The sequence below is a fragment of the Macrobrachium nipponense genome, chromosome 6 (assembly GCF_015104395.2).
Source record: "Macrobrachium nipponense isolate FS-2020 chromosome 6, ASM1510439v2, whole genome shotgun sequence".
NCBI lineage: Eukaryota > Metazoa > Arthropoda > Malacostraca > Decapoda > Palaemonidae > Macrobrachium > Macrobrachium nipponense.
This window is the reverse complement of record NC_061108.1, coordinates 63,948,451-63,969,869: the sequence shown is the minus strand read 5'-3', so window position 1 is coordinate 63,969,869 and position 21,419 is coordinate 63,948,451. Positions and strand designations below refer to the sequence as shown.

General features: G+C 33.8%; 2 protein-coding genes across 2 annotated transcripts in view; both read right to left on the bottom strand.

Moving 5' to 3' along the window:
* LOC135216540 (adenylate cyclase type 9-like) overlaps positions 1–21,419 on the bottom strand; it is a 702,034-nt gene that overhangs the window by 495,968 nt on the left and 184,647 nt on the right. The gene's annotated exons all lie outside the window — the stretch shown is intronic.
* Positions 10,211–21,419, bottom strand: part of LOC135216211 (adenylate cyclase type 9-like) — a 70,096-nt gene continuing 58,887 nt past the window's right edge. Inside the window, exon 4 of the mRNA XM_064251346.1 lies at positions 10,211–19,490. Coding sequence (XP_064107416.1) covers positions 17,848–19,490 — 1,643 coding nt within the window. The 3' untranslated portion in view covers positions 10,211–17,847. The remainder of the gene's footprint in view (positions 19,491–21,419) is intronic.

Here is a 21,419-nt window from a genome sequence, read left to right as displayed (position 1 = left end):
TTTCAGTCATATATTATACACAGAACTAGTTTCCGACATTGCCTGCTACTTGGGAAAGTTCTGACAATGCATTTTATCATTCCATCATTCATATATATGTTAACTTTATAATTCTATAACTTCAGTGTATAATCTGCTACTTGGGAAAGTTCTGACAATGCATTTTATCATTCCATCATTCATATATATGTTAACTTTATAATTCTATAACTTCAGTGTATAATTTCATTTAAAATACTATGCGAACTTTATTTAACGCATTTAGCCTACATTCCCGAGTTAGCCTACTAGTACTAACTCAATACAATACTAAGTCAACACAGTACTAAACTTTTCTCAGAATCTGCACATTATTTAGCAGTTCATATTCTAAATTTGGTATTTTATAATTATCGCTATTCGTTTCTTAGTCATTTGTTTTTATTGTAGAGTAGTGATATGAAAATAATATAATGAATGAATTTCGGCGATCACAGGGCATTGAATGTCACCGTCAAAACATAAACAAAGCACAATACCATTTATTGAGGAAAGTGAACAGTAAACTATTCACTAATGGAATAAATATTTTCTAGCATTGATAAAAATTCACACTTGCACTTCTTACCTCTATTATCATCTGATCTCATGGGAAGCATATCAGATACGGCTGTAAATAAACAGTTGTATAAAAGAAATGATCAAACTGCATCAAATATAAGTCTTTTAAGCATACTAAGAGTAAGGAATTCATGCACAATATGTGTCTCATTGTTTTGATTAAAAGGATTGACTTGGTAGAGACTTCTCAGGAGGAATATTTGAAAAAATATGTGTTTTCAAGTTAATATAAAAAACATATTTGACTTCATACAATTACTTTTCATTACTAAGAATTCACACATTTTCTTTTCATTACTGAGAATTATCCAAACAAAAACAAAGGACATATGGCATAATTTTTCTGTCTTGAAGTTATAAACAATACGTGGCACCACCCGTTTGGTGGCACAACGAACTAATAGCTACTGAATCAAGCTGAACCACGGGAGTTCCCAGACCATAGATTGCCAGCTTTAAGATGTTCATCTGATTAGCTTTTCTTTACAAAGTATATTAAAGCCTTGTTTACTGTTTTAGCCATAGATTTCAAGGTTTTCAAAACCTTCCTTTTGGCCACCATTGGCAATGCTTTTATTTTCATTTTATGGGTTTTTTCTCTTCATGTTGCCGTAAAATGAGTACGTCGTTAAATGAGGAGTATATGTGTATGTATGTATGTATGTATGTATGTATGTATGTATGTATGTATGTATGTATGTATGTATGTATGTATGTATGTATGTTATATATAGAATATGTATAGTAATATATATATATTATATATAATATATATATATATATATATGAATATATTATTATATATATTATATAAAAATATATATATATATTTGTTATTATTTTTAATATATATATATAGAAATTATATATCTATATATAATATAATATATATTATAATATATGTATATATATATATTATATATATATTATATTATATTGTAATCTAACTTATACTATTATATATTATTATATATATTTTAATTATGATATTAATATATATATTATTATATATTATACAGAGAGAGAGAGAAGGAGAGAGAGAGGAGGAGAGAGAGAGACGAGAGAGAGAGAGAGGAGGAAGGAGAGAGAGAGAGAGAGACAGTGTTCTCATAATACTCATTCAGGTGTCCTAGCCTAACAAATAACCTATATTCCTCATTAAAAAAAGTATTTTTCCATCTTCCAGACTATTAGTGGTTTAGCTTTTATGGTATGATATATAAATATATATATATATATATATATATATCATATATATATATATATATATATATATATATATATATATATATATAATATATATATATATATATATATATATATATATATATATATATATATATATATATATATATATATATATATATATATATATATATATATAGTATATATATAATATTAATCATAATAAAGAAAAACTTTAAAGCTTCTTTTTCTTATGTGTGCTGCTGGGGAAACGGACTTCTTCTACAGGTCTAACTCATTCTGAACCTTGAGAACCTAAGCTATAAAGGCACACTTGCAGTTTATCTCACTGGCTACTCATACTGGGTGTTACATGAATATTTTGTCATTATAAACCTGATATACAGGTTTCCACTGCACAACTGATCCCATTTTATCTATTCAAGAAACTACTTTAGGCAAATATCTTCCTACTATGTTTGAAGATAATTAAAAACTAGGAGTGATTATTACTCACTTGCATGTGCCATGTTCAGAAAAAAACTGCACATGACTATAACCTTGAAACACTTCGGCTTGATATTTTACAGCTGGAATAGCAGGATATAGTACACATACTTAGAAAAATTGTGACAACTATCACCACCTAAATGGCTTCAAAATCAATATTAATTTACAGTATAAAAGTTACAAATCTAATGTTTATCCAGGACGGCACATAACCATTTTATGTCACGTTTTGCCTAAATGCTTACCTGTAAACAAATTACTATACTAAATGAAATGCATAGCAGAAATTAATCTTAAGAGATTTCTTGTTTTAAATATATAGCTATTTGAATTGCAAAGAATCAATATAGTACTACTTCAAAAGTTACATTTGAATTAATACTTCATACATTAATTATTAGGTATTTAAGTCTTATTACTATTAGGTATTTGAATCTTTCCCTAAACACTTTCAGAATTATGGTTAATCAAGCTCAAAATGTAAACAATCTGAGTAAACTATGTAGTAATGGCTTACACAATGCTAATCCCCATAAATCTTACATAATAAAACAAAAGTTAAAATGCACTCCATAAAAGAATAACCTTACCCAATCGACTTCTTAGTAATGTAGAACATATAAAGATATTGTAAAATTCAACTGAATATATATGCAATAAATGGTAAGAATAATGCAAATATATGAAAGTAAACATTGCTATTACTGAAAGTACAAGTTACAAGTAGAAAAATAAACTAAAAACCCTGACAGTCAAAATTGTACCATGACAAGAGTTTCCAAGTTCAGTTAATGGTTAAGAAGAGGATACTGAGGCTGAGTTGAGTTGGAAATATAACTACTATGATAACACCATATACAATATTGGATCCAGTCTAGAATATACATGTCTTTTATACACTTTACAATCTTTACCAAATCTTTATGTACAAGAAAACTTTAAATGAGCCATTCCTCTCAACTAATGAAAAATCTGTGTGCACAAATTTATGTTTGACAAGACCTATGTTCAGTACAGACAAAAAAAAAGTGATGGTGAATGAATAAGGGCAAATTATATTTCTAAAATGTATAAAGAATAAACCAGCATTATGAACTCATGAACACAGATATAAATTCAGGCCACTTTTCTTACCCTATTTCCTTTGTACTACATGTATTAATGAAAAAAAAGATATTAGCAACATACAAAATTGGCTCTTTTACATTCTGCAATACCTATACATAAAAAAGTTTATAATCATGGTTGACAAACCTTAGACTACAACTCAGCCATAATCAACAGAAAAGACATTAAAGAAAAAGTTAAATATACAAGATAAAAATTTGTGTAATAGTTTTTAGGAAACAATGCTCAAGAGAAGCCCATCTCAAAATTAATTGCAATTGACAAAAAATGTTTTGTTAATAGATGACGATTAAAAATTTGTGCAACAGCCTGGATGAAGGCGAAAGACACTGCTAGACCACTGGAAAATAAAGTAGCCCTTAAGTACACAGAGCATAAATTTATTATGCAACAATAATGGCCTATATTCCATGCAGGAGAGGCAGCCACTGATAGAGTAAATGGAGACCAAAAAATTTGTTTATTTAATGCCAAGATGTACAGCCAAGTGAGGTGGAAGGATCACATCACAAAGGCTGGGGAGGGGGGCAGATGGCTTGCTGCCATGAAGGGGAGGGGCAATAAGGCTGGGTTGAGGAAGACTTAAAGGAGGAGGTTGTTTTAGAAGGTGGGTGGAGCTCAGGGTAGACCTGATTTCATAAGAGCTTGTTTGGTTTCGTGCTTTCATGTTTATGATACAGTAATTCACATTATATTCAAGGACATGAGAGAGAGAGAGAGAGAGAGAGAGAGAGACGAGAGATGAGAGGGGAAGGGAGAGACGAAACGACGAGGAGGGAGAGAGAGAGAGAGAGAGGTATGTTTACGTTGAAGCCTAAGTACAGTAACACACACTCCTTCACTTGTTATTTATATTTTATGCATCAGTACTCTGATTTCAATTTTGACTGTATTTTCTCATTTTTCATTCTTTCAAAGCAAAAGATACAAATGCAGAGAGAGAGAGGAGGAGAGAGTAGAGAGGACAGAGAGAGAGACGAGAGAAAGGGAGAGGGAGAAGGAAGCGAAGAGGGAAGAGAGAAGGAAATATCAAGTGATAAAATATTTTCTTGTTAACTGTTGTGTGTGATAATCATACTGTCAATTAAACTTTTAATGCAGTATGATACTACATATTAAATGGAGCAAAGCAAAGCATAAAGAAACCAAAGAAACAAAATATGTACTTATGCACTTATTCCATGGCGTGTTATAGCCTGCTTGGTGTTCTCTTCCCTGCACATGAAATTTGTATTTTAAATATTGAATATGCCAGCTTACAAGGAGGCTCCGCGTATGAGACAAAACCCCATTATTCATGTAAAATTGTAGGTTGAGAGGTATGTTAACCATATAACACGACCCCCAATTTATTAAATTGTATATAACTCAATCAGCTGATATAAGTTAGTTGGTACACAACTAAAACCAATAATTATTATAATTATTGTACCTAAATTTGTATAATAGGTATCTTCAAGATTTTAAAATGTTTGGCAAAGCTAACCATTACGAAAAAATACTTTTATACTCCCTCGGGAAAAATATATGGTAAACATTACAACAAATGCTCAACGCCCGTGAAATCACTGTTGGTGGGGTTAATACCTGTTGGAAGTAGATCCCCATGAATGTATTCCTTTAAAATTAGAACGAATCACGATATTAAAGATAACTGGGGAACTGGTGATATCACAAAATACTTTAGTTTGATTATAAAGTATTACCAAGGAAATATTGGCCTTTAGTAGAAGACAAGGCTCTAAGTCAAACACGACTGGGAACTAAGAATAATGAAAGAGCAGACTCTAAAAGTTTTGGAGTCAAAAGCACCATCTGAAACTGGCAAAAACACACACACATACTTCATTTAAATGACTTCATTTATAAGTAAAGTTGGCGATTTCAAACCGCAACTGTCATAAAGGCTGGGTGTGGCGATCAATCTCCTATAATTGCCAGGTTTGGGCTCCCCCCCAAAAAAGGGAAAAAAATGTCATCTAATATTGACTCCATGTCGACTTCTGCAATGAACCATTACAACAGCATTGTGCAAGTTGAGATGAGATTACGTATTTACGTAATCGTCGTGCAAGTCACCGATGATTTAGGCCACATCCACATTTAACAGTTTCTATAGGACGGCGAGTTCCATGCCGATTTATTAGCGATTTAGTTACATAATATTCAAATTTTTGTAATGGGATTGTACTGAGTTGTGAACATGGATGCCACCATATATATATAATATATATATATTATATATTATATAAATATATAATATATTAAGATTATACTATATTATATAAATTAATATAATATTCATATATAATATATATATATATATATATATTATATAATATATATATAGATATTATGTATTATTGTATATAAATATATATATATATATATATTATATGTATATATATATATATATATATATATATATATATATATATATATATATATATCATATATACTATATATATATGGTGGTATCCATGTTCACAACTCGGTACAATCCCATTACAAAAATAGGAATATTACGTAAATAAATCACAAAAAAATCAGCATGGAACTTCTCCATCCTGTAAAAACTGTTAAATGTGTGTGTGGCCTAAATCCTCGGTGACTTGTGCGTACAACTACATAAATACGTAATCTCACCTCAACTTGCACAATGCTGTTGTAATAGTTCATTGGAGAGATCGTCATGAAGTCGATACAGCTGAACTTTCTTTTTTTTTGGGGAGGCCAAACCTGGCGACTATAGTTTTATCTAGATTTATCTCCTATAGATCCAGTATTTCAAGAGCTCCATAAATCTTCTTCATGATTGTATCGAGTCCTTGGTGTTGGCCGCTTGTGTTGTGTACTGCTCAATTTTGATATATATAAAAAATCCTACTGCCAGAAAAGAGGCAGATTGAGATGACTCAGTGACACGAGGTCTTTTACGTGATTACGTAAACACCCCTGGAGACTTCATTCATTACCAGGGATCTATGACATAACAAAACGATAAATGTATTTTCATGCTTCAGAAAATCATGTCGAAAAACTATGAAAATTTCCGGAATAATTCTTAAAATTAACAAAAATTCTATAATTACCAAATTATTTTCTTTTAAGTAGTATTAAGTGTCATATTTATCTATATGTCTGAAGTTCTCAATTACAGGCTGCTCTGTGAGCAAGAGCCTGTGCTGATACAAGGTCAGCTTAATCAAAAACAACAAGTTCTCAAATTATATATTAAGAATACCTACTGAAAATCTTTAATGTAACATATATTTTACTCAAAATAGAAAATGTCTTTTCATTCCTTATACTTCAGAACATGCTAATAAATTTAATTTTATTGTAATGAACACACTAAAGAAAACCATGTTGAAAAACTGCAAATTTCATGAATTTATACATTTATATTACCAAATATATTTTCTTTTAAGTTGTATTCAGTGTCATTATTTAGCTATAGTATCTGATATTCTCAAATTATATCAAGAATATACACAATCCTGAATCCCAAATATATTTTACTCAAAATGGAAACCGAGGCAGCTGTGGGTAATTAATTAAGCCCTTGAACTATGCTTATAGGTTGCCGACGCACTTGAAACATTCCGACTCACTGCGCAGCAGCCCCACTGCACACGTGGGTTTGCCAAGTACATGGCGTATGTTGTACTGAATGCCGTAACTCGCCATTGCTAGTTACAACTTCCGAAATCAAATGCCATAAGTCGAGAGGCAATTACGAAATTGTTGCATCTTGCACCATGACATGGCAACTTTCACAGCAGCCGCGGAATGACAGCGACTATGCAAGGGAGCATAGTCGTCATCACTGGCACAAAGCCATCAAACTCGGGGACTTAGTTACGATTTATGGCAACCTGGTTGTAATGAGAGCGTAGTGGAGTCGTAATGAGCAAAATTTCTGGCATTATGACTTGCGAGGTTTGAAATTGCCAATGTGTGACCCAGGATTAATATCAATAAAATGAAATCAGCTGATTATTTTAAGATTGTAAACAAAACCAGAATGCAAATGGCAGATCGCTGTTTATATTATATACGTATGTAATACATGATATAATGATTAGATACAGTAACACAACAGATTTATTAAAATGACCATAATTCTCAAAATACAAATATTATTCAACTTTTCCTAATGAATATCTCAGTGTAATAACCTAACTGGGGAAACACACACACACACACACACACACACACACACCCTCTCTCTCTTCGACCATAATAGTTATGATGATGCTCCATCCTACACTAAGGTTCCAGGTTTTAAAATTACGGATGAGGCCATTGTAAACCAGAACCAACATAAACAACAGAATCTAGTAACAGCTGATTGTTGAGGTCATGTTTTGGAAGCAAAAGCGGTCTGAAACTGGCAAAAACACACATCTACTTAATTTAATTTACTACATTTATAACTAAAGGAGCGGCAATTTTTAAACCCAGCTTTGATCATTTACGAAAGAAACGTATCTCTGAAATGAGTTCCGTTCGGCAACTAAAGACAGTGATGATATCAGTAAAATAAAATCAGCTGATATTTTAAGAATGTAAACAAAACCAGAATGCAAATGGCAGATAACTCTGTTCATATTATAATACGATAATATGGTAATAATACAGTAAAACAAGGTTTATCAAAATTACCATTATTCTCAAAATACTAAGCAATTATTATTCGACTTTTGCTAATGGATATCTGTCAGTGTAACAACTATCCGGGCCACCAGTCTGCCTCTCTTCAACCATAATACTTATGATGATCCTCCATCCTCCACCAAGACATTCCAGGTTTTAGAATTATGGACGAAACCATTGTAAACCTATACCAACGTAAACAACAGAAACGAGAAACAGCTGCTTGCAGATGCCATTTGCATAACTTGAGTGTTTTTTATGATGTGTTGAAGTTGCCAAATTGTTAAACTTTGACAATTCTCAATGGTGGCTTCAAAAAGTAATAATAAAATACATTTTTACTCATTCCTCATGCAATGGGGATCTGAAGAAAGAATCCCAGTAAATTGAAACTGCAGGTTACAGCCGAGGCTGAATATAAAATGAATAACAGAGCAGGTGAAAGTTATGCCCGGAACTGGCAAAAGCACACTTAATGCTTATACAATCAAGTATTATATTATGCATGTTATAAACCCAACTTTGTTGATTTAGAAGAAAAAGTCTCTCTGAATTACATATACTATTTTAGCAGCTAATGGCAATGGAGATATCGGAAGAACTCAATCAGCGGAGATTTTCAGTGTGTAAACAATAATCAAATGCAAATGGCGTATGATGGCATCGTTTACATTCTGTAATACGTTTAACTTTTGCAAATGACCATTTTCTCCTAAAAATATTTACGTTTAGAGAGGTTTTCAGTTTTTAGAATTAAGGATAGAGCTTGTGCACCTGTAACACAGTGAGAGCTCACCCACCCTAACATCTAATTATGGTAATTATCCACAATAATTAGTTGTTTTGTTTACAGCATCAATATTTGTGTCACTAGTGATTCACTTGAATTACCAATGGTTTTTAACATTATCACATCTGTTTTGTTTAAAGTGTCAATAGTTGTGTTGACACAACTATCAACACTTCAGGGGGTTAGCCTATCATTGATGGTTTGCTTTCTATACTCAGTGTATAAGACATCCCCCAATTTTTGGGGAGATTTTTTAAGGTTAAAAGGTCACCTTATACGCTGGCATATACGGTACTTTTAAGGTGAGTTGAGATGAAATATCAACAGTGATAAGATATTCTATTGTGTATTGTTATATGTGATAATTCATAGTCAACTAAACTTGTGATGAAATACAGTACATTAAATCAAGCAAAGTAAAAAAAAAATGGTAAACATGACACAGTAGTGCGCTAAGAAACAAACTCATGAACATACAGAGTGAAAGTGGTAGAGGGGGAGTTAGCTTTTACAATAGCTATTGGCTAATAAGCTTGACATCACTTAACATGTTGCAACACATCACATTGTTTATCACATGTTATTGGCTGATATGGTTATGACATCAGTTTAGGAGCAAATCATAGTGTGTGTGGGTGGACAAGCACTAAGCCATTATTGTTATTTGGTCTTGAACAGCTGACAGGCCTAGTGTCAGAAACATATTGTATGCTAATTGGCTACATCCCCAAGCTTCAACGCACTTGATTGTTCAGTTGCACTTTTGAACTGACCGAGAGCGAACTTGCATTCGACATGCATATTATGGAGCAAGTGGCACTCTTGGCAGTGCCTGCAGCATTGCAGGTCATGCTTGTGTTGTGCTGTTGATCGTATGTATGGCCCCACCTTGTCCTAAGAGGGCAAGGAAGGCGTTGACCCTTAAAACATAAATCGGAAATTGCTGAAAGGATGGAGCAAGGTTGGACTCTGTCACATATACTGGAGGAGTATGAACATTGCAAGGTCAACCTTAATATTGAGGCTTTACAGGACAAGCTGAAGAAATATTATTAGGAATTCAGTAAAAAGATGGCCTGGAGGAAAGCCCTCAAGGCCATATCAAAAGGCAAAGGAAGAACATGATGATGCCAATCTCGATGACTCGGTCAAGCTGGAGGACGGGAGGAGGAGGAGGAGGAGGAGGAGGGAGGGAGGAGGAGGGGAGGAGGAGGCGGAGGAGGAGGAGGAGGAGGAGGAAGGAGGAGGAGGAGGAGGAGGTAGGAGGGGGATTGAGGGAGGAGGAGGAGGAGGAGGAGGGAGGAAGGAGGAGGAGGAGGAGGAGGAGGAGGAGACTGCTGATTTCAGTATTCCTAAGATTACTACTATTTACAAAAGTTAGTTGGTCTTGCAAGTTTTCTGTCTATTTGGAGGAAGGGCTACATTACTGTATATTGCCTAAGGGATTAAGTCCATCCTCATACTCCTCAGAATATAGACCAATTTCAATTTCCCATTTTTTCTAAGGTTTTTAAAAGCTGCTGTCTTAGAAACTTTGTAGTCTGTTGAGGATAACAAACAGCTGCCAGCATTACAGTTAGGGTTTCATAAAGGCCTCGATACTTGCAATGCACTCATCAATATCTAGCATCTTGCAGTGTGCTCTGGATGAGGCTGCAGAGGCATGTATAGTTGGTATGGATTTTAGTTAAAACTGTCACTCTTTGAATCTTTAGCATCATAAAGCATTTATCCACCAGCTAAGATTATTGGAAATTGATGGATCATTTGTTAAAAATATAAATTAATTTTTAATAGACAGAACCTAAATAGTCTGTGTTGATGGACAGTGTATAGCTTTAGTAATTTCATTTCAGGTGTTCCTCAAGGTCACAGTGTTCTTAGACATTGGCTGTTTGTTATCTATACTAGTGACATATGACAAAATCTGGAACAAACTAATTTCATACACCAATGATATTCTTCTGGCCATTGTTCCTTCTCCATGCCTCAGGTCTGTGGTTGCAGAATCTTTGAACAAAGATATGATACATATTCATTAGCAGAGCAGGTTTTGGGTTATGAATCTTAACCCTTCTAATACTCAAAAGTATTAAGCAGTCCAAAGCAATTTTGCCTTAGCATCCTGATTTACATATAAATGGTAAGAATTTAAATGTCAGTGAATTTTAAGTTTTCAGGTGTAACTTTTAATATAAAATTGGTATCTTGAGGAAATGTTTTAGAATGTTTCATAAAGCAGCTGTTATATTTACCATATTTGCCAGCATATTAGACACTTTTTATAATGTTTAAATGCATAAAAAACTGTCCTGCATCCTGAATTGTGTCACAGACGTCAAATGAGTTCATTGACTTTGTTGTATAAAATGTACTACAATGACAAACATCCTTTGTACCGTTCTTTGCCCCACCAGCTCTTTTTGCTCTCAACACTAGGCAGGGCACTACGCCAAAAAGTGTGTGAGTTTCTAGTATCAAGTTTAATATAGTTTGCTAGTTTTATTTTGGCTACAACTAAAACACGAAATAGTCTGCCCAGAGCAGTTGTAGAGTCTTCTGATCTCCAAGTGTTTAACCATGAAGCAAAATTTAAGCATTAACCAAATTTATTCAGGCTTTCTACTGATGTATCCTAAATTCAGAAGTATCACTTTTATTTTCTATTCAATCACACATGATAATTTATCATCTTTAACATGTCCCTCTTTGCAGGATGATTTTCCTAATGAGCCCTCTTGGATTTATAGTCTGTTGACTCTGTCCATAAGGGTTTCAACTGAGAATTGAAAGAAAGGAAAACAGTGAAGAAGACCAAATAGCTACACATAAGACTACACTAAAGGTATTTGAGATAACATCAATGTCAAAAACTGCTTTCATTATAACAAACAAAAAGATGCAGATCCAAGTTTTGTAGAGGAAATTCCAAATATAGGAAAGGAAGTTGCATGTGTTCCTACACATTTACAAGTTACCCCCAAATCATAATCTCTACAGTCATACCAGCTACATGAACCCAAGAGCATAGTTTGATTATACTTACTGGTTGATGATCCTCAGGAGGAACAGGCAGCCAATAACCACAAGCCCATGAAGAATGATCCAGAACCCTATAAGCCTATTGGAGGGACATACATTTTCAGATCCCTTTCAGCTGAAACCTCACTGAAATGCTGTATGTCAGTCTGATAGTGGGATTGTACAATTGGATACTGTACTTTAATAAGAAAACATTTTAGTATAAGTGTAGTGATAGCAATGATATGGCATGATGAACTGTCATTATCATAAATATTTTGAGATCACACAAAGAGTTACACTTATGACTCACAGATTGATGGGACAAAGGCAATCTGGTTATTGAGAATGTTAAGGTCATTTGGGATGGGTGTTTGGACCCAACAAATGAAAAAAAAAAAGAAAAAACAAACTTCAGCTGGATATAGTATTTCACAACCCCTTAAACACATTCAGGTCTCTTATTCAGATTACATAATATTGGCTCATATACACTCTTAAGTTTGGTTTTAATCACTAGCCTTCATTCTTAATCATTAAATTGACTTTGGAAAAACAATCACCATCTACCATTCTTGCAAATTCTTCAAAGTTGGATGATGCATTACTCTACATAACTACTCTACCCCTACAGGTGCTGTATGTTCTTTCAGCTCCCGAAACTTGAGACTGGACTCAAATTTTGTTGTTTTCTTTCTTCAATTATCATACACTTCACATACTATAACTGCAGAGTTTATAAGCAAAACCTTTATGACTGAGGTTATCTACTTGGAGGAAGAAACAACTGAAAAACTGTAAAGTGGTTATAATACTGAAGAAATTATTTGTGTCAGTCCAATATGGTAAAGCAAAATTTTCTTTTATTATGCTACAATGCATGACAAGATTTCACTTCCTCTTTTTTGTCAAAATTGTTTCTACACACTTTTACTTAACAAGAAGGCTAAAATGAAAACTTGACATTACAATATTCACAAAGTGATCTGCTGTTTAATAAAAATAAAAAAAAATTGACATGACAAGATTCACAACGTGATCTGCTATTTCATACAACACAACATGAAAATGATAAAAAAGGAAGTAATTTGACTCTAAGGATCTGATAACACATTGTAACTAACAGAATAAGAATACTTCCCTTCCTTATGTACACATCTAAAATTTCTCCATATCAGCTTTATTGAACACAAAAATACTTTAAAGGATCAACCGCACAACATCAACCTTCTACAATCCATCCTTACTTAGAACTCTATTTTAATATTCAAATGCCTTTCAATCTGTTATATTTCAAAGTTTTCACACTAAAATGATCAGATGTAAACTTATAACTCTGGGTATAAAAAAACAAGTTAATGCATAGATCATACAATTCAAAGTAATTACTGGTGACAAGCAAATGAGCTTTGTAGTTCTCCCAAGGAAGCTTGCACTAGCATACTTCCAGGTAAAAAAAATCCCTGCTTTCCTAATAAAACATCTTATCACCATTTCAGAAGATTCATTAATAATCATTCACAAGCAAACAGCCTTAACCGACATAATGCACTGAACATATTTGTCCAGCAGGTGACTTATCCAATTTAAAGCTTTGACTTCAGAATATATTGAATAAAACAACTTGGTATTCCAAAAAGACACATAAAAAACATTCTTCTAACATTAAAAGCACATTACACATGAAAGAAAATTTTCATGCTACAATAAAAACTGAAGATCCACTCCATACAAAAATATCACAATACAAAATTATCTGAGATTTTATAAGCCGTTGTGAGAACATGATGCTTAACGCTCTTACGCCGATTGGACGTATTAAACGTCGAGTCAAAATGTCTCCCGTATGCCGATTGGACGTATTATACGTCGACTCAAAAAAGTTTTTTTTCAAATTCACGGAAAAATACTTATAGGCCTACCAACCAAAAACTTTTGAATCACGCGCCTTGGGGGATGCTGGGAGTTCATGGATCAAGGCGTTGTTTTGTTTACAATTGTTACGCAGGCACGCAAGCGCGAATTTCTTTCTTATCGCACTAAAAAGTATCAGTGACACATCTCAGAAATTATTTCGTCACTTTGACATAATTTTTGCACCATTTTAAATTATCCGTTACATGGAGTATTCTATATGAAAATGTGCGCAATTTCATGTAGAATACAAAAAAAAAAATACTTATGATTGTAGCTTTTATCAGTTTGAAATATTTTCATATAAATAACGATAAGTGCCAAAATTTCAACCTTCTGTCAACTTTGACTCTACCGAAATGGTAGAAAAATGCAATTGTAAGCTAAAACTCTTTTATTCTAGTAATATTCAATCATTTGCCTTCAGTTTGCAACAAATTGGACGTCTCTAGCACAATATTTCGATTTATGGTGAATTTATGAAAAAACTTTTTCCTTACATCCGCGTGGTAACTCTTCCGATAAATTTTTTCGTGCGATTGTGGTAATGTTTGCACCATTTCAAATTTGCCGTTACATAAAGTTTTATATATGGAAATGTGCGCAATTTCATGCACAATACAACTAAAAACAACCCATGGTTGTAGCTTTTACCAGTTTTGAAATATTTTCATATAAATAATGATAAGTGCCAAAATTTCAACCTTCGGTCAACTTTGTCTCTACTAAAATGGTCGAAAAACGCAATTGTAAATTAAAACTCTTATATTCTAGTAATATTCAATCATTTACCTTCATTTTGCAACAAATTGGAAGTCTCTAGCACAATATTTCGATTTATGGTGAATTTATGAAAAAAAAAATTTTTTCCTTAAGTTCGCGCAGTAACTTCCGAAAAAATCAGAAATTTTTTCATGCGATTGTCGAAATGTTTGCACCATTTAAAATTAGCCGTTACATAAAGTTTCATATATGAAAATGTGCGCAATTTCATGTAGAATGCAACACAAAATGATTGAAGGTTGTAGCTTTTCTTTTTTTCGAAATATTAGCATATAAATCACGATAAATAGAAAAAAACCACATTCGGTCAACTTTGACTCTACCGAAATAGTTGAAAAACGCATTGTAAGCTAAAACTCTTACAATCTAGTAATATACAGTCATTTATCTTCATTTTGAAACAAATTCGAAGCGTCTAGCACAATATTTAGATTTATGGTGAATTTAAAAAAAAAACTTTCTTTCCCTCCGCGCGCTGATTCGCGGCCGAAAATCTCTGAAATGCGTACGTCGCATTATCCTAATATTTACTCCTTTTCATATTAGCCGTTTTATAGAGTTTCATATATGAAAATGTGTGCAAATTCATTAAAAATAAAAAAATAAAAAATTTAAGGTTTTAGCTTTTCTCATTTCTGAAATATTTGCATAAAAAAATATATATATAAAAATTTCGACATTAGGTCAACTTTAACTCGTCCAAAATGGTCAAATCTGCAATTCTAATCTAAAACTCTTACAATATCGTAATATTCAATAATTTTTCTTCATTTTGAAACAAATTGGAAGTCTTTAGAACAATATTTAGATTTATGGTGAATTTTTGAAAAAAAAAAAATTTTACGTCCGCGCGTTACGAATTCGTGCATCATTTTGTGATAATATTTTTCCAGTGTTGCTTTTAACCTTTTACAATGTATTATATATCAAAATGATTGCAATTTAGTGTACAATACAACGAAAAAAAAGTAACTCGTTAGCTTTAACTGTTTTTTGCACAGCGCGATTTGAATACAATTATGTATGAATTTTTTTTTTTCGCTACCATATATCGCACTATTTACATATGATAATGATATTTTTTTCATTTCTGATGGTTGCATACTAAACTTCAGGCAATGACAAAAAAAGGAGCCAAAAATGAACTCTTAATCTTCAAAACTAAGCCCACTGTGATTTTTTGAAAAAATTATTTTTTCCGCTTCCGCGCTCACTCCAAACGCGCCCCGGCATACAGGAGAGGTTTTGATTTTTAGGGCTTCGGCGTAAGAGGGTTAAGAAGCAACATATGCCTGCATTCTCCTGAGCTCAGAAGCTATTTAGGTAAAAGATTAATTTCATCTAATTTGTGTCAAGGATTTTGACAATACTGAGAAGGGGCTTGAAAAACATTGACACTATAATTAATTTAAATAGTCTACATATTTTCCCACATATCCACCCTTTCTCTACGTATGTATAGTCAATATGGCTATAATTGTAAGTACTATCATGCTACCCTTTGTTAAAGTGCTTACCAAGTTAATGTGGACCTTACTACTGCCATACAAAACCAAAAATTCAATCAATTCTCAAAAGAATTTTACAGTAAGTCAATGAACCATGATTAAAAAGCACAATAGACAGAAATTTGCTTTATACACATACAATTACTGCTTCTTTCTTTGTGAATTATTTGTGACAGCTTCCTAAAAACAAAATGATCTGAATGATCTACATTACTGTCCTCACAAACAATATCAAAAGGTAAGCCACAGGCCCTTTCAAATGATTGCTAACTGAAAAATCATTATTACACTCACCCTTTATCATGAAACTGCATTTATAGCCAATAACTGCATTAGGCTATATGGAAAATAGAAACCAGTCATATCAAACCAGGAAAAGCTCCTTGCTCAGGAAAACTTCTTTAAGCCTAATAAATACACTCTAAAATGATCTGGACATCAGAATGTCAACCAAGTGACTTACATATGAATCATCTATGGCACTGGTTGAAGACTAAATAAAAATTGACTACAACAATTATTGTATAGATCTCTATCCCTTTAAAAAAGCATGACAGAAACTAAAGGTAAAAAATTATCATATTAATTACAGAGATTAATGTTTTGATATATATATGACTTCTGTGAATGGAGATAAAAATGTTCATTGACAAATATAGTGATAAGTGTAGAAAAACACTGAGCTGACAAAAATTATGGATTTAGTAATTACTATTAGGTTTAACATGGATAAATTGGCAACCAAATATGTACTGTGCCATGCTGTTGAGCATACCAGTTTTTTTTTTCAGTAAAGTATGGGTAAGTTGTAACTGCATGTTAACTCTCACTAAACAATGAGTATAAAAAAACTACAATGCAAAGCAAGAAAAGGATTTAACTTTTATGAAAAACTTTACAAGTTAAAAGAAAAATGAAGATTAAATCTCACTAATTACTGTCCCACACTGATTTTAACAAGAAATAATATCTCACCCATAATTGTCAATAAACATATACCTTGAACAACACAGAACTGTGGTTTGTATCAAAAATAATTATGTTAATATACCATTGTTTTTACTGTATCAGTAAGTATATATACACAAATGTATAGATTTATTTGACAATCAATTCTTAGTGATTGCACAGCAACTGCATACTTCAACATGAATCATTAACATGAATACACAAACTGCATAATGGTGACCATTGGGGCTTCTCACTATGGACTATACACAATACATTAGTTTGTGTTCTTGTAACAGGATTACAATTTCAAATGCCATGGTTTTGAGCTTAAAATCTGTGCACTGTAACTTACAACTGCTATTCTACAATAAATCCTAAAAATGCAGCTAACAAGGAAAATCTCTAGGCCTATGCGTAGAGTAGACCTGAAAATTTTATGGCCCTGTCTAGTTATGAAACATTCTCTTATTGAAAATTAAAAAATTCACCATCTGGCAAAAGGTCACTGCACTGTTTTTTTGGTAAGACCAAACCATAAATCAAAATCTAAAATAAGAAGCTACTGAAGAAAAAATCTGCATATCAGTTAAATTTGTGCTTAATTTGCACTGTGATTACCTACATGACTGGTTTCATCTTTGGCCAAATGCTTCATGTTTTTTGCCTGTCATGAGAGCAAGGCCAAAGGTTACAAACCAGATATACAAAATCTTGTTGCTTATTTACTAGTGTATCACCTGTAAAATTTAAGGACTGACTGGTTTTCTTTCCTTACAGTCATCCTTATTACCACCTATGTCATGTGTCTTCCTTTGGTCCCTTGAGCAAATAGACATCCATATTGTCCTTTCCTTTAACAAAAACTTGTCCACGTCTTTCCAATTCATATCGTCTATTCAAAACTGCAGCACAAGCACTGCTGACTTGTATGCGGCCTGGCATACCTGTTGAGTCCATTCTAGAGGCTATATTGACTGCATCTCCCCATATATCATAATAAAGCTTTGTGGTACCTATCACTCCTGCTGTGACATCACCGAAGTTGAGGCCAATGCGAAGGATAAGATTAAACTCAATAAGGTCCTTATTGAAGTCATCTATGACTTTCTGCATGGCTCGAGCAAATTCTACAAGTTCAAATATATGTTGATGGGCATCTGTGTTAGCTTGCCGTACTTTAATGTCAAGTCCTGAGGCAGCCATGTAAGTACTACCTATAGTTTTAATTTTCTCAATATTCTTAAATTCACTACGAAGTAGCAACTCATCCACATCAGCAACAAGTTCATTCAAAACTCGTAAATACTCCTTTCCTCCTAAATAACTTTCGTCATAGAGTTCATTGAAATTGACGATAGAAGCAAACATAATAGCTACATCTTTGTGGTTCTCTGAATATTTTCCTGAAGCTTTGATTGAATCTGCCACATGTGGAGGGATAATGTTCTGTAAAAGCCAGTCTGCTTGGTTCTTCATGGTCTGGACCCTTACCTCATCTTTAATTGCCATAACAGACCCATAAAAGCTATGCCTATAGCTAATTTCAAACTCACGGTTTAAAAACCAAACAAGCAACAATAATAGTAAAGAAGTAACTACCACTTCAATAAATTGATTACTAAATTCAGAAGAGGCATCTTTAGCAGTCACCTTAGTGATGTTGGCTGGGCTTTCTGTCGATGTATCAGTGATAGTCAACTGAGCTTGGTCACATATAAAAGGGTGTACCAATACCAACAAAATTATAGTTCCAATTGAAGCAAGGATATTTTTCATCCAACAGTTTAGTTGAGTAAAGTTACAGAGATGTATAATAGCAACAAAAGACAGATAACAGAAGAATCTTAAGGTACCATCCTGTTTTACCTGCAAGTCACAAGAGAAATTTGAAAAGACAGCAGCCAAAGGAAGGCAGATCAAAGAGGCTCCACATACATGCCAAGGGCGCCAGTGGGTTATTTTGAGATATAACCTCGATGATAAGGATGAATTCCCTGAGGGGTCTCCCCCTTGGGCCACTTGTGATGAACATAAAACTAAAAGAAGAATATGCCAGCAAGTGGATATTAGGCACAAAAAAAGCCAACCTTTAGTGTATTCAAACATTAGGAACAAAGATGCACTTACACAAAAATACACAATAGCACTCACCAAAATATCAAAATGTGTATTAAGATTACTGGACACCAGGGTGCGAGGGGAATCTCTTCTAGGTTGATGCGCTTGCTTGCGATACTGTTTTTCAAGAACCTGATCAGTGAAAAATAGAGTGGTTCTTGACAATGGTAGTGCAGCAACATATTGGCGATGATTGGTGTCATTCTGCATGCACTTAACAAGTTGAATGTCTGACTGCTTCCGAAGCTGGTGAAAGCGAGTTAAGCTTTCATTCAAAGGAATACTGCTGGGCTCCGGTCCACTTCCACATTCACCCATCTCAACTAGTGGGAATAATAATTACATTAATCATTTCAAGCATTGTTTTCATGGATAAGCAATCATAAAATGAACAGGAACTATAGTTCTCAACGGAATCCTACATACTCTATGAAAGGGCATAAGAAATTTAAGGGGCATGCCGACACCATAAGGCCCCATTATAAAGTAAGTGCTTATAACTTTTTTATGATGGAAGAGGTTTGCTTCAAACTTTTACCACTTATTATTGAACTTATAATAAAATTTTGCAAAGAGAATCAGTTAGAAATTTGAGTTCTAAGTAAATTTTTGTGGCATGTGAAAAAAATTATGACATCACTTTTAGAAACTATGCCAAAAAAGGCTTCACTCAAAATTCAGTTTAGGTCTGTGCAAATCAAGATATAGTTATACTACACTCTGTAAAAGCTTTACTGAATTTGGTTCAGTTTCCATGGAGTTAAAAGGACATTTTTTTGAAAACCATAAGTTAGAAGGCTGGTTTTTGCACTAAAACTATTTTGTCATATAAGAAATATGGCCTGAAATTTACATGTAATAAAGTGAATAGAAATATGATTTCTTGATTTCTACATTGTACTTAACATTCACATTTACAGGCACTACTCGGTGATTGGCAGGGGTTCCATTCTCAGCAGGGTGCCGATAGGCAACAACTGCCATTAACTGAAACTTGGCGATATATGGAGCTTATGATGCTCAGTTTCAGTTAATGAAGCTGGTAACTGGTTAATGGGGCCTCTGTTAGGTATGTTATGGCACCATAATTTTGTTATCAGCACCTTATGACACCAATAACCGAAACTCAGCCTGTTATGGTGCCGTAAATTGCCAGGTAAAAGCAGATTGCTATTAACATAGTCTGCCAATAATCAGGAACTGCCTGTATATTTCATGTACCACTTGCAAATGAATTTGAAACTTTGACAGTGAGAAGGCTGATTTTTGCAATAAAGCTACTTTGTCATGCAAGAAACATGCCCTAAAACTTACAATAGAATCAAGGGAACAGAAAAGGGATTTTGACGAAGGAAAAATCTATTTCTGGGCAAGGACCTGTGTCGCCCAGTGAAATATGATATTGTTATGATACAATAAAGTTTCATATATACTTACCTGGCAGATATATACTTAGCTATAGACTCCGTCGTCCCCGACAGAAATTCAAATTTCGCGGCACTCGCTACAGGTAGGTCAAGTGATCTACCGCCCTGCTCTGGGTGGCAGGAATAGGAACCATTCCTGTTTTCTATCAGATTTTCTCTTCCACCTGTCTCCTGCGGGGAGGCTGGGTGGGCCATCAATCGTATATATCTGCCAGGTAAGTATGTATGAAACTTTATTGTATCATAACAATATCATTTTCATACATTCAACTTCCCTGTCAGATATATACTTAGCTGATTGACACCCTTTGGTGGAGGGTAAGAGACAGCTAACTACTGAATAGACAGGTAAACAACATATGTAGGTATTTATAGACCTTGGTTCCTACCTGATTAGGTGGAAGATTTTGGCTACTGCCTGGGAGTCTGCTTCACCTCAAGAGCCTTAGCAAGATAGTGATCTGTGGCCAAGAGTTCTTGTGGGTCTGTAGATGGGGTCTTATCCACTTACTCGGCAAAGCCTGACTGGCATTTGTCAATGGGTGCTAATCCACTTATATGACAACACGCCTTATTTTAAGGAGCACAACCGATCCCGATCACCCGATCCTAACACCTGTGTTAGTTCTAAGATTGCCAAGAGTTATCCCCCAAACTCTTCACAAACAACCCATAACTCAAAATACATAGTCAAAAACGCACACACTAAAGTACAAAAAAAAAATTTTTGTACCCCTCTGATAGTCAGATACCACTGGAGTTCCTTACTGAACCGAAGCGACGGCCGCCTGTGCGACATCTGACACTTCTTCCAGCAGGAAGCCA